At 40.4% G+C, this 15878-nt stretch overlaps 1 protein-coding gene across 1 annotated transcript in view; it reads right to left on the bottom strand.

Annotated features, from left to right (window-relative positions):
• The window catches only part of LOC124166124 (potassium/sodium hyperpolarization-activated cyclic nucleotide-gated channel 3), a 295929-nt gene that overhangs the window by 36136 nt on the left and 243915 nt on the right, over nucleotides 1-15878 (bottom strand). The window contains exons 6-7 of the mRNA XM_046543779.1: nucleotides 3430-3579; nucleotides 2518-2736 (exon numbers count right to left, since the gene is read on the bottom strand). Coding sequence (XP_046399735.1) covers nucleotides 2518-2736; nucleotides 3430-3579 — 369 coding nt within the window. The remainder of the gene's footprint in view (nucleotides 1-2517; nucleotides 2737-3429; nucleotides 3580-15878) is intronic.

Here is a 15878-nt window from a genome sequence, read left to right on the forward strand (position 1 = left end):
GAGCCGACGTGGAATTATCCTAGAGGGATGAAATCTTATCGGGTTTTCTGCCGGTTGAACTGCCCCAATTATCACGACGCGTCGTGACGTTTTGATTGCCGTTTTGGCCATCACCTTGAGAGGTGATGAATGCTGTGACACCTGGAATTCTCGATTTAAATGTTGACTGATGATGCCACGCACCCTACCCTTCCTTTTCCCCATCGTCAGCTACATTTCGGTGTTAATGAGCATCATCATTAATCAACAATCCTAAGATTGGTTTGACGCAGCTCTCCATTTCTCTCTCCTATCCGCTAATCTCTTCATAGCTGCATACCTATTTATTCTCTTTTACATCCTTTATAACCTGTCCTATATAACTCATTCGGGGCCGTCCTTTGCCTCTAATGACCATGAATCAGGATTTTCGAATCACATAATGGATACAAGTCGGAAGAAAACTTGTCACAGTACATGAAAACCCGAAACACCGGATACCACAGCATTCAAGATCCCAGAAGATGATGGCCGAGTCGGCAATCGAAACGTTGTTTGAATGAGTGGACTAGATCAACCGGTTGAAAAAATGAGAAGATTTCACCGCTGGGATGGCAAAAGCCCTGCCTTGACGCTAGAGGGGTTTGTGCTATGATGGCCACTTGAATCGATACTACTGCTCAACGTGACACAGACAGACAGGCTGCCAATCACCGCTTTATTTCCATCTTATGAGTGGCACAAGCGAGAAGAGACAAAATGCCGAATGCCTTCGTGGCGAATACGCTCAACAAAGCGCGGTCAAAAATCAAAGTCACTCTTCAATTGGCAGTGTGTGCTCGGTCTATGGAGAGTATAGGATTATGATACGAACACATCGTAAGTAGGAATCCAGGGATGCCTCTGAGCCAGCAATGGACAATGAACGTTACTGGTATCTTAGAGCTCATTAAATTAGTATGGTCTTGCAGCACTAACTCAAAAGGAGTGTGGATTCAAGTGATTGGAGCAAATTTTCATTAAGTAAAAAGACTTCAAGAATAAAAAGAATAAAAAAATCACATTTAGTGTTTGGATGCAGCTGCTAGCGGTAAGAGAAATAACGAAAGCCCTATTCAGCAACTGCTGTGCTTTCAACTGACCACGACGGGATTCCTACTTATGCAAAACCTTCCTAAGACAGGGGTATTATGTACATTAGGGTGGTCCTTATTTTTCGAATTTCTTTCGGGACACCCCCTCATTTTATGCCAATTGGTATAAAAACATATCCTGTAAAATATTATTGCAATTGGATGACGGGAAAACGTGCCGCATCGCACCCAAAGTTGAGAAATTTTGGTATTTTCGGATGTTTTTCGGATATGAATGGCGATAAGAAGACGCTGGTATTTTTCAACTAATTTTCTATGGTAACTAACGATACAATGGACATTTGGCATACTTCTCCTAAAATATTTTCCAATTGTGACCAGTGGTTCCCGAGATACGGCCCCAAGAGTGAGCGCGCCCCACCCTAAGTAGACACTTTGGGTGGCACGCGGGTTGCATACACTCAACATTTGTGTATCATTCTCACTCATCGTAAAACCATGAAATTCTTTAGATAAACTTAATATTCGTCAATATAGCCTTTAATGCTATATTTGTCTCTGTTTATTGCCGAAACGGGCTTTTATTTGGACTTATTGATTTATTCTCCTTAGGTTTTGAAATATTTAAAACAGAGGACGACGACTTCCCGATCTTGATCGCGTCGAGGACACTTTTTAAAACCAACTTGTATATGTAGGGCCGGCATGGTAGAATTTGGAAATAGAAACTATAAACGCCGATCAAATATTATTAATTGGTCATGATAAGAATATTGTTGGCTATAAGTTTCCAGGTTTCCAGTGCTAAGGTTTCTGTTCCATAACTTTCTAAATGTAATTTTAAATTTGCAATCTTATTCTAGGCTTCCATAGAAAGAAGAAGAAGTTTTATTTGGGAGAAAATGGGAAAGCGTCTTCTTATCGCCATTCATATCCGAAAAACATCCGAAAATACCAAAATTTCTCAACTTTGGGTGCGATGCGGCACGTTTTCCCGTCATCCAATTGCAATAATATTTTACAGGATATGTTTTTATACCAATTGGCATAAAATGAGGGGGTGTCCCGAAAGAAATTCGAAAAATCGAAAAATAAGGACCACCCTAATGTACATCTTTGCATAAAATGTGAAAGTATTTTCTGTTTGATGGAAATCTTTACTCAAATATGAAAATTGGCCCAAACCACTCGAATTTATACTCCTTCAAAGGAAGTGCTAAAAGGTAATAATAATTGAGGGACTTCTCAGCTACCACCAGCATTCATAGTCGATTGGTTGCTCATAGGCATACCTGGATTCCTACTTACGGCGGCATGGAAAATATCAACTCATACTCTCATAAACCCAGCATAAAATACCACGAAATGAGCGATAACTTTGACTTGTGACGCGATGCGGCAGTCAGCTGTTTTGCGTTGGAGTGAGTGGGTGCATGGCGCTTACCTTCTCGCGGTACTGTCTTCTTGACGAGTCGAGGCTCTGGATGAGGTTGGTGGCGTGGCCGAGGAACAGGGCGTAGCAGGTGGCGCCCGAGATCATGGACAGCATGGTGAGCCACATGTCGGTGAGGGACTGGGGCGGGAAGCGACCGTAGCCGATGCACAACATGTGCGACATGGCCTTGAACAGAGCCCACGAGTACTGCTCCAACCAGAAAGACTCCTGCGAAGGATAAGAGTTGGCTGTGATGGTCAACGCGAAACGCGGAGAACTGGCAAAGGAGAGGAGATGATGGACGGAAAAAGGACGAGGACAACGGTAATATGATAGATGAAAAAAAAGCCAGAAATCAGAGGATAAAAATGCGGCCTTACTGGGACTCGAACCGAGAACCTCCTGGTTGCCGGCCAGGTGCTCTACCAGTTGAGCTACTGGGACGCATAGATTTACCATGATTTCGGCGGGGGTTTATACACAGAAAACTCCCTTTGCTTTGGCCCACAAGAGTAACCAACAGATGGCACTGGGGCAGCTCACCACTCACCAAGGGAAGGAATGGACGAGGACACAAGGATGAAAGGAAATATACATATATATATAGTTCAAGTCAATATCAATAAACATAGAGACACACAAAAAAAGAAACACTCACACGGGAAAATAAACTCGGAAGCTTTCGAAGTACTACGAGAAAGAAGTTAGTACTTCGAAAGCTTCCGGGTTTATTTTCCCGTGTGAGTGTTTCTTTTTTGTGTGTCTCTATCAAGTGGCCCCCTCCGTTTGTTGAAGGATGGACACGACCATGGGATGCCTACACTTCATCTCCTGCCAACCAAATGAGATAGAGTAAAACACGCACGCGTTTTTTGCTTTTACCATCCCACTACTATGTTCAGGTCCAAGTGCGGGGCTCACCTGTAGCTCGTTGATAGCGACCCAAGAATTGGATGGGAATCCCTGCAGCATCGGTACGAGGAACTGGAGGCAGCCGGACCAGTGGCCAATCAGCAGCATCATGCAGATCAGGTTGAAGATGCGCATGAATACGCTCGCCATGTTCAGGAACTACAGGTCGTGGGAGGAAGAGAGATTATTGGCAAAATTCACTTAGCAAATTGAGAGAGGATTTTTTTTCAGTTGAAGCAAAAAATATCCTTTGTTTACCGAAGCAATATGATGGGAGGGATCTAGAGAAGAAGACAATAGAATGCAGAAAAGACAATTTAAAGGTGCGATTCTTTCGTCGTACTATCAGGGAGAGCAATGATTTCTTGGCGCAGATTTCCTCAGGTTAGATGAAAAATATCCTTTGTTGACCATCGCACTATACATGGTAGGAGGCGTCACGAGAGAAAGATAAAAGAGAAAAGCAAGACCGAAGGAAAGAAAGATAAAAGGTGCCATTATTTCCTCGCAAAGTCAGGGATAGCAAAAGTTTTTCAATTCATGAAATAAATCGCGGTGCTAAATGGGATGGCTTTTCTTCTTTCTTCATTTCAATTTTATGTTTGTTTTTTGAATTATCGCGAAGAATTGAAATGATTATATACGAGAAGTGACTACTGCATGACTTGGTCTTTGACAGGATGTCTACCGTCGTCGCGCAGTGATTGCCGCATTCTTACAAATCACTTTCACGGATCCGTGATCTCACTCCTGAGCACCAAAAATCAAGCAGCCACCGATGCGTGATTCTTGGAAAGCAGCGCTTTTAGTGGGTCCCATTCACCCCTTCGAACCCTGCTTTCCTAGAGCGTGACCGAGCGCCGCTTGCCTTTATGGAGTATCCGTGCTTTCCAGCGCGGTTGAGCTGCGTCAGTTCGGAAACTCGTCCCGCAAGAAATTATGCTCCATGCGTCACGTGATATCTGTCATCGTCGTTTCAGAGGCCGCGCACACGTTTGACGATCCTGGGGGAAACAATTGACGAGCGTCAGCACGCGCCTGCAAGCATCTACAACGCACGCGTCTTCGGGTACTGCACATAGCAGAAAACTTGCCACTATTATTCTCCCTTTTCGCTCTTTGATATTAGAAGAGCAACAAGGTGGCAAACTCAGGACGGTGGTGCAACACTCATGGCTTTGAGTCGGTGAACTCAACTCGGATGGCATCTTCTTCTTCTTCATCAGCTTCACTGGATCTGATCAAAGCCACGCGCCCAACACTGAAGTGAAACAACGGAATGACGGCCGCCATGGCACCTGTCCGCTCCCTACAATCACGGCCGACGACTATTTAGATTGGGTAAACGCACAAAGTTTGTTAGTGGAAATTGTGAATTTGCATTTTGCATTTGCTATCAATGCACCTGCAATTGCAATTCCAGTTGCGGGTTTCATTATCTATGAAAACGGAGCGAAATTCTCGAGTTTCTTCTCAACATGGCCAAATGCGCAATTTTTCGGATTGACTTCGTCAGGGTGAGGACCGTCGGTGTCACTAAATGCAATTTTGATTAATTCACACTTCCGAATAATAATGCTTTTAATCCAATACACACTTGCTTATTTTCTGACAAATATGATTTCCACAATTTACTGCGTCATTATCAAGGTACATTCAAATATGATTACTACATAATGCTCATGCTCACATTGTACATAGCGTATCTCTATTAAGGAATACAGTTACAACGTTTAAAACAATTTTTAATGCGGGAACTCATTTGTATTCTGTGTTTATGCTAATTCATAACAAAATGTTATGAGTGAGAAAAAATGAATAATTTATCATTATTCCCTATTTATCAATCGGCGCTCAGGGTTATATATAATCACTGGCGAACAGAAATGAATTACAAATCATCAAAGATCTATGTGGAGAGTTTATTACTCCAGGCAAAGCATTGATGCTTGACGATTTCCGAAAGCATTCTATATATCCTGATTTAATGTCTGTTTTTTTCAACGGCAGTGGAGATTTCTCGGGTCTCCGTCCGGGTCCATCGGACTTTTCGATGAGAAACTCGCCCATCGAAACATGGAGGACTAAGCTGTCCCAAAGAAACATTTTTTTAAAATTTCAAAATCGTGAACCGGATTTCGATGACCCTCGGGTATGCAAGGATAGGCAAAAATATTTTCGACGAATTTCAAATCATTAGTCAGCGAGAGGCGCCTAAATGCCAACACCCTTAATTTGTCACACGGTTTCGCGAAAACTGTCGAAATAAGGGTAATAATGGTAAGTTATGACCCATAGGACTAAAATTTCATCGGTTTTACGTATCGTTCCCCATTTAAGCCTTGCGGCCCGTGCAGCCTGGCGCCAAGAGTGGCGCTAAGCGATGCGGCTCGCGCGACGCGGCGCAACAGACGACTGAGGCCGTCCCCCTCCCCTCCCTCTCCCCCTCACCCACGGACGTCCGCCATGTCCACATGCTTCAGTGACTCTCTCTCTCAAATTCAGATTTTGAACTCGTTTCGTAGACCAAATCATGACGATTTTTCAAAATAAAATTAAGAATGATTACCATACGTGCCGACATGATTTGGTCTACGAAACGAGTTCAAAATCTGAATTTGAGAGAGTCACTGAAGCATGTGGACATGGCGGACGTCCGTGGGTGAGGGGGAGAGGGAGGGGAGGGGGACGGCCTCAGCCGTCTGTTGCGCCGCGTCGCGCGAGCCGCATCGCTTAGCGCCACTCTTGGCGCCAGGCTGCACGGGCCGCAAGGCTTAAATGGGGAACGATACGTAAAACCGATGAAATTTTAGTCCTATGGGTCATAACTTACCATTATTATTACCTTATTTCGACAGTTTTCGCGAAATCGTGTGACAAATTAAGGGTGTTGGCATTTAGGCGCCTCCCGCTGACTAATTATTTATAATTTTTCGAAAATCTTTTTGCCTATCCTTGCATACCCGAGGGTCATCGAAATCCGGTTGACGATTTTGAAAAAAGAATGTTTTTTTTTGGAGGGCCTTACGCGGTGCGACCCCCGAGAAACCTTCACTATAAATAAAATCAACTGATTTGGGCGTTACCTGGTGGAACGATGAAATATTCATGGTGAAACAGAAACCAAGAGCTGTTCCACAAACTTTTTATTTGTTGTCAACTAGTTTCAACGTCTATAGCGTCAACATCAAGATAAACAATGCACTGGAACGATGTTAATTTTTATTAGTGGTCTGTTTTGTTTGTCTTGATAATGACGCTTCAGACGTTGAAACTAGTTGACAGCCAATAAAAAGTTTGTGGAACATTTCTTGGTTTTTGCTTCACCATGAATACTTCACTGCCTAATTATATCTAGGAGAGATTGTCTTTGACATCATTTCCCATAGCCATTTATTTTTCCACTTTGTCTAAGGTTACGAAAATTTTATAAGGGAAAAGTTTTTCAGGACGTGAGAATGATAGATTTAATCCAAACTTTTAAGCTTATTTAGGAAATTTTGTCGGAAAGAAAACGTATGGCATTTATGAACACGACGGAATTTAAGAGCCTGCTTGTGTGTGGCTCACGTGGTGTTACGAAAAAGGGTAATCCGTTGCCCATCCTTGGTCGCATCGTATAGATTAGTTGTCAACAGGCTATGTTGATTTGCTTACCCGGCCCTCGATATCATGGATTTGGCATAGGTATGAGTATTTAATAGAGTGTCTTCACGTAATTTCACGTGATTTGAATAATTTGGTGTGGGCAATTGGTCGTCTTGCCGTGAGAGACATATTTTGTGATACTTAATCTCTAAGTTCGTCGCAACTAGGTCTATCACCGATATTTGACGTATGTATTTATATTGTCTATGTCTCCCGTTTTCTTTTGCACCATTTACTCTAAACTACTATTCCTATCGATATCGATGTGCTCGATTTCTGTAATATTTTTCAAAGCTTTGAGGAGAATAATGTCCGTAGATGATTTATTAACGGTCAGTCACTGATGACTGTTAATAAATCATCGCTCTGGATATCTGATGCTACCATTCCAGAAGTAATGGGATAAGTAAGTCATAATCTATAAACCGCAGATTCTGTCACGCAATTGCAACATGAGTTTAAGTTATCAGTATATGAATAAGTTGAATTAATTACCAACTGAATGCTACAATCGTGCATTTTTAGGATAACAAGTTGGCTGTGTGAATTCTAGCTGACAAACTGTTGGTAATATCTGGAGAGAGAAGTTACCTTTCACCAATAATATCTAATGCCAGCTGCCAAACCTACTTTACCTACATGCTAATCGTTTTCGTGAAATCATTTTTAACTGAGATAACGAATTTTCAAAGTCGAAAGGTGTGACACCATGCGCTTACTTCCCGAAGACGTCGTAATCAACCCTCTGAAAACGAGAAATTTTTATAAAATAGTATACTCTTACTGCAACGTCATAAAAGAAAAAATTCCTATGGATATGTTTAATATGTTAAAACTAGTTTTAAAAATAGCGCATGTTTCCCGTTCCATCAAAAAAAATTTTCCTAAGTATCCTAAAATGATTCCCAAAAAGCTTTCATGATACACAAAAGGATAAAATAAAATTCTACCATAAATACGAGAGATCTATGAAAAAATATGAGAATGACGTTTGGCGATTACTGCTCGTGCTACGATAAAGTAAATGTTTAAGAAGATAACGCATATAGTTTTTCTTCCTTGAAAATACAAGGGCGGCAGATCGGAAGTACGTAAAGTAACGCACAATAATTTTTTGTCCTAAAAATGCTATACGTACCTCAACCAGACAAATCACAAATTAACTGATGTCTTTGACCTACTTTTCTTCATCGTCACCAATTTAATCAACGCATTCTCCCGTCCTGGTTTCAATACGTAGAAGTTCGTTTGTGGGGAGTATAGCCATCTGCGCACTGCTGATTCCATTTCCACCCGTTAATAAGTGTTGGACGGCCAGGAATTTTTTCAGCACCTCCCGCCCTAGCGGTGCTCCAACTCCATTCAAATCAAAACTTGTCTTCATTCGCTGGCCGTTATGGTTGTCAGTCAGACGAGCACTGACTTTGCGGAATTTCAACGAGTCATCAACAATGTCGTGTACTGCATCATGGGAAATGTTGAACGTCAGCTATAAGGGTCACGGGTGCACAAGCAGGTCCTCAAGATTGCCGTCTCAATATCGCGGACATTCTGCCAGGTTGAAACTTGTACTTGGAGCGTTGCGAATCACTAACATAAGGTTCACGCATTCCTCTCGCAAGAATTCACATCATCTGCAAATATTTCTATGGTCCAGAATGTTGTCCCAATACACGCCACGCTTGTACCTGTGAATTTCACTCGGTGAATACTCTTTGGCCCACAAATATCGAACTACACTTCACTGCTCTTCACATGTGGGCGACAGTAGCATGCGCGCCATGTTTCATTCAGAGTCTCTCTCGCTAGAGCTAAACGAAAAAACAAAATACCATTTATAGCTCAAACTTTAAACTATATCGTGGTGAAATTTCAATATTCCAACTGCAATACCAGGGGAGAAAGAAATATTGTGGGTTACTTTCCGATCTGCCCTCGTATCTTGCCTCCAACATATGTTTTGGTTTCTTTAGACATATACTTAAAAAAATATAAAATCGCCGCTTTCTGACGAATTATAATTGGGTTCAAATTAGTTTTTTTCTTCGCGGATTTTCTTATTTCCTTTACTCTTTTATGCGTAGGCCGGTCTGCATGAATATTGAGTCTCATATTGCATGAAACCTCGCCATGAAATATTTAATATCAAATCAACAAAAGAGAAAACTGCTGAGGCAGATTTCTTACTACAAATGCATGAAATATCAACGAGAGCGTTCACATATTTGTTCAAATTATGCTAAAAATATAAGGATTAAATTCGGTAATTATATAATTGCTCGTTAATATTCAAAATTTAAGCGAGGTTCATCGGTAATGTAACGACATCTGGAACAAAGATAAAAATCCTCTCCTGAGGCTGCTGAAAATAAGGGAAATGCGAAGGTTGCAGTTGAAGGAGAATAAAAAAATCACCTTTTAAGTATAATAATTGAAGCACGAACAAAATGATTCTAATATGTGATACATTCAATTAGAAATGTTTTTTCACTGGAGAATCGCTGGGGAAGTGTCAAGTTGAGTGGACATTTTAGTCACTTTGGATATATTGATTAATAGTTCGTTGGAAATTTGAAGTTTAAACCAGTTTTCCGTTACTGTCATTAGTGATTGAGTTTGAAAACAAAGAGGCCTGTATTTTTCCATTTTGCAATCTGTGGCCTACTTCTCGAGGTATTCGTTATGAAAAATGGAAGGTTTTCACCCTTTATAAGATAAGTTGATGACGTCACTAGTTAATGCCGTTAGGGTCGCGGCCTCTCGGGTTCTCCTAGGTCTAGTGCAAGTATATCGCGTGGTCGTATTCGTGTTCTTCACACTTTAGTGAGCAATTGATTCCGCACGAAGGCTCTGCGAAAGGTTCTTTCTGAACAAATATCCATTCTGCCTCTCAAGCAGGGGCTTGGGGGGGACGGGAGCCGTTAACAAAATAATACGACGGAAAAGGAGATGCACGAACTGAGACCCAAAAAGCATTTCTCGTCCTTTATTGTTCGGGGAAAAACAAATTGCTACATAATTTCGTGTCACGAAATATTTCTGTTATCTAATCGCTTCTATGGAGCACAGTGAGGTTCTAAGATGATAATCTCCGTGTCTCTCTGCAAGATATTTGTCCAGTTAAGAACTTAGCTTACGAGTTTCTCGGGGCTACCGGCCCAAGTCGTATATAAGCTTCGAAACGCTTCCTTCTCATCCGCAGCAGTTTTTGACGAATCGTGCAGCTTTCCTGAGTCTCTGTTAATGAGCTCACGGTGAGATTAGTCTTTCGGCGCACATCCCACATGTTCGTTGCGAACTCAAGGACGGGTGAATCACAGCTCCTCTCATCCAAAAGCTTCCTACAACACCCAGAAGACGTTCCCAGCTTCTTCACGGCCCAGCCACATATTTTTCTAAGGCATGCTCTCCACGACACTTGCTCATAAAAATTACCTCATTTCCAAACAAACTTTATAAGCACATGCATGCGTAATCCATATCTAAATAGGAAGAAATGTTTCGCGAATAATATGCTGATTTGCCTTCAGTAAATTGCTTATCCCGTAAGTCACGAGCAGGAGGGAGTATCTGATGGAAGTGCAGACGTTGTTCACGCTCATTCCTCGGAAACGACAACTATAAACGAAGAGAAATGTTTACCTACAAAGAAATATGCTATGAATTAAGCAAAAAATTATAACGTATTATTTTCTAATTGGGAAAAAACTATGGTTCAAATAATCAAGTTTTTTATCAGACCTTTCAAATAGGTTTCACGATAGCTGCGGGCGGCTCCCTTAGCTCACAGGGGCGTCGGCGATCGCCGACCTGGCCAGACCGCCCCTACATCATGCAGAAAACATGGAGGGATATATTTGGCAAGGCGTGCCTCGGTTGAAAGCGTATCAAGGTTAAAATCACGGCTGTACTCTCATTCCGCCTCTGTCGCACGACTCAAGAGACAAATATAATAAACTGCCGATGGTATGCTGAATGATATGCTGAAAATGACTCATTGTAAAGGTAACATTGCCATCGGCAGCCATTCCCCGGTTGTCACGAGGGAGAACTCGGTTGGGTCCTAGCCGACTGAGACTCGTATCTACTCATTTGTGACGTGCGCCACCTGCTAAAAACTTAACCTATCGCAGTAAAATTTTTTTAAAGAAAATAGAGGGAAACCTTTACCTAACATTTACTTTCGTCTTTAATTTAAAGTATTTAAGCGTTTTCCTACACTCCTGGTATTCAAGGCACAGGCGATCACGTTTTCCGCCACGTTTTTCGATATCGTACGACTACAGTCTCTCCGGCGATCATTTAAAGGCCCGGATTTCTCGCAGTGGCACGTGGTAGTTGTGACTATTTTACAGTCGCGTTTGTTGAGCAAATGCGGCATCGCTCGCGAGTATAAGTCCATTCCATATCAATGCTTAATCACACCTGAATGCTTGCGAGATTTCCGGCGGAACTGTCCTCATCAGACATCTAACAACGTGTTGGAAAACGTGATCGCACCAACTATTCACCGCGGAAGCCTTTGCAAGAGACATAAGGTGAATGCTGGAAAAGTTTTAGTTCAGTACTCTGAGAAACTATCAAGATCAAGAAGTAAAGTTTTAAAACGTAATGTATCACAAAAATATAGCGATCCAGCGAGAGTAAAGAATTCTCTCGAATGTACTCAATAATGTTCTTAGTGGTTTTAAATTGGTAATTTAGAATTGAAAATTTTTGAAATCTATAAAGTATGGAAAGCGCTAATTGCGAGCAGCAGTCATTTCGCGACTGAATATGCACTTCATTTTTTTAAACATTTTTAATCGGTAATGTAGTTTTGAGGAAAGGCCAATTCATAAATATGTTCGTTTCACAAATATTTGATGCGGTGAATCACATAGCAAGAACAAATACACTCACAGCATCCGTAGCATTTGGCGCAGACATGAAACACTCGGAAAGGAGGATAGGTGAGTGCCAAGAATGTGTTGAAAATGATAGATGGATACACTGTGGCATTAGGGAGAAATTCATAACAATGACACAAATAACTTCAAACACACAAAAAATGCTATAAAATAAGAGAATGACATTTCTAGACATTTGCAATGAGCAGAGTAATGAAAGTTTGTGATATTCGAGAAATGGATTAAGAAAGTCACACAAAATTTCAAAAGGTAACGTGTGCATAAGATCACCTTGACAACCCAATCTGGAACAAATTTACGTTTAAATGCATGAAAACACAAATAATAAGATAATTAAACATTAAAAATACATGCAGTGACTAATAACTTGAAGGGAAACAGTCAGTGGTGTTAAATTTAGCCTACCAAAAATTAAACAATATTTTACAGTTTTATATAGCTGTCTTAATCGTTTACCTTGATAGTGACATGAAATATACGAAATTATATGTAGAAGCATCTCGGCAAAGGTATGGATAAGGGATGATACTACTTCCCTCGTAAAGTATTCAACTTAATAAATTAAATGAAATTTTCTACATGTAAAATAGTATCTAGAGTAAATCCGTTTTTGACATTACAAGTAAATTCACTTGGAAGAGTACGCTAACATACACATAATAAATGCCTTAAAATTATAATTAATCAGAGATGAATAGAAAATTAAATATTAAAATAACATACGGTTACAACAAAAGGTATCATACCACTATCTGATGATTGTCATTCAATTCCAAGTCGACATTAAATAATATACAATTTTTCAGAATAGTTACCGTTGCAAAGGCAGTGTTGTCATGGGTTACGATGGAACGACTATCTAGGATCACAAAAATTACATTAAACTTAAATTTAATACTACAGCTATGGACACTAGTTTTCATTGATAAAATGTGGATGGAGAAACATAGAACATATTTTGAACATACCAAGTGAAAAATAAAGCTTATTCAAATTCATCAATTCCTTGTTTAGTCAAAATTCGCAACACATGGAGGAAAGGCTTTCCCATTCAAAGCATTTTGCCTCCCACACTGCCGGAGATGTTGCGAATATTCAGGATACACAATTGTTTTCCTTAAGAAACTCACACAAATACTTTCGGGTTATCTGAAGCCATATGTTTTTTGGGCGCCTTCTCGAGAAATGTTTCCAGAATCAAAAAATGACGGCGCAGCCCTCGAGCGAGGATTTCCACGACTGTGCGTTCGACGCCATTTCCCTCCCGTAATTTTGCTTAGTGGGAGTGGATGGTCGAAGCCCAAGGATCTTAGAAAGCCCAAAGATGCGGACGGCGGCCATATCGAATGGCCCCCAGTCACGGAGTCCACGTAGAATGGCGGCTAGCTCAAAAATTCTCCTCACATATGGCTGACAGATAACCCGATGCTTCCATTGGATATAAGTGATTTCACGACTTGAGAGAAAATTTCAAGAGGACGCATCGCTCCACTGGTCATAGTTGTTTCTTTTTTCGCTTCCAATTACTTGATTAAAACTTCAAATTGACAGAGAATATTGAGTAGATGTTCATCTAATGTCGCCAGAAAATTTTTCACTCTATCCATTCACCGGAAAATGCTTGTTTCCTTCAACATTTACCTGAGGCTCAAATTTAACAAATTTCTGCAGTATTAAATACTACGGTAACTACGACACGGGTAAATGCTGACAAGGGACTATTAGAATCACAACGTGAATTTCAAGATTATTGTATTCATTTAAAACGATTAAATTTTCACGAAAAACCGTATTTTGTGTTTTTTTTCGCGGCGTAGTAACTTTTGATATCATTCTGAAAGTTTCAGCATGCATTGAATGCACCTTTTCCATTATTTGACTGCAATTCAAGAGTAACGTTTTATTTCTGGGAAAATACTAATGCTAAATCTTAATAAAGGGAATAAAATGCTCCCGGTACGCTGAAAACTTAAACTATTTTTTCGAGTTTGGTTTCCGCACTGTTCTATCATTATCTCTTCATGACGTAACAATGTCAAAATGGCTTAACAGTATCGGAACGGTGGCCAGGAATTAAGTGTCAGTTAAGAAGGTAGAAGTGAATTTTCTAATCCTTTTTCATTATTCCACAAATATATACCCCGCAAACGTATTTTTTGAGAAATTTTTGAAAAGGGTGTACCCTTGTCCTAAGTCTTGTACTGAGTGCCCTTCAAATTTCGAGACAATAGCGTGAGTTTCAAACGAATTATAACAAATTGAAGACAAAAGAACGACAGGGAGCGATGCGTCCTGTTAAAAACTCTTTCCGTCACGCACTGCTTTAAGCGGCCGCAATTGACTGCAAATCAAAATGGGTGAACTATTACAAAGAGCTTTTTAGCGGAAGTACAACATCAAACGTCAAATAAAACACAACGGGGATTACTAATGAGTGGCAGGGGATGCGAGTGTGGTGACTAAACAGTGTGGGGACGAACACAGGCTGCCCGGGGACACTAAGGGGGACACACTACTAAGTAACCATATTCGGTTAGACACACACAGCGACTCTAAGTTGCACATCTAGTTGGTGGTGGTGTTATTGTGGGTATCGGGACGGATACTTTGGGATGAGCAACTTAAAAGTAAGTAAGTTACATGTAACGGGTGAGAGGGGAGATAACTCTTTTGAACGAAGCAGGCAAATTTAGAAAGTGTGGCAAGTAAAATGCAAAAAGAGGAAGAAAAGGAGAGGAAGAGCCAGATTGGTCAGTTGGAAATAAGAGCAAATGGAAGTTTGTTAAAGGCGAGACTGTCTCTCGTCATCAGCTCAATGTGGTATCATCGGAAGGAAAAAGAGTAAACAAATGAACAACGCATCATTAGTTTATTCGGAGAGGGCGAAATGGTGAGTATTCCAAAAAATCATTTCACACAAATAAAAAAACTTAGCGGATGAGTATTAGGCGCGCAAAAGCAATATATATATATTTGAGAAAAGAAATATATGTTTGAGAAAAGCAATATATATTTGAGAAAAGCAATATATATTTGTTAAAAAGAGAAAAGTGTCCTACTTGAAGCGAAACATGCAAGTCATCGAAGCCCACGTCGAACGATTCGGCAAAAAAAAACATTCACTGAGGATAGAACGATAGTAACGGCTAAAACGCTTCGGATCAGCATAAACTCTCGGCTGAAATTTTTCGTGAGATTGAATTCATGAACAGCACAGCCGGGCAAGGTAAAGAAATAAGATTTCTGGGCTATGGGCTTAGTCTGGACAGAAATTTAAATCCTTGAGCAACGCGCATGCATTTTTACTAAAAGAAAGAGGCAAATCAAGATATTTGCGCAACATAAAGATAGTTTATTTAACAAATCATAACAACAAGACTATGTTAATATTATTTGCGGCGATAGAATCAGTAATTAAAGCAGTAGCAGCAATAGCAGCAGCTATATATATATTAATATATGTATATATAATATATATATGTATATATAAATATATTCCATATGCATATGAGTGCAGCGGTTAGGTCGTCAACTTCCTCCAAAAGACAAAAATGCAGCATCGGTAAATACTTGGGGCTTAGTTGACCATAAATAGTTATGCATTCAAACATACAGTACTCAGAATACTTCTCTCTAAGCAACCTTCTATCCCAGAGCGTTAAAAAAGGAAGGTTTTTTTGAACAGATTCAGATCTATGTTCTCTCTCATAATACAGCAGTACTTCAACTTCATCACACACCACACACACAATTGAAATACTTCTCTCTGTCATCATCAGAGGCAAAATATATGTTTTCCCTCCTTTTTTATCACCCCCAAAAATATCAGCATACTTTTGCCATCTCCATCTTTTTGCTCATATACTGTTTCATTTCCTTTTTTTGGCATCTTCTCCCCAG

Source organism: Ischnura elegans, chromosome 9, assembly GCF_921293095.1.
Source record: "Ischnura elegans chromosome 9, ioIscEleg1.1, whole genome shotgun sequence".
NCBI lineage: Eukaryota > Metazoa > Arthropoda > Insecta > Odonata > Coenagrionidae > Ischnura > Ischnura elegans.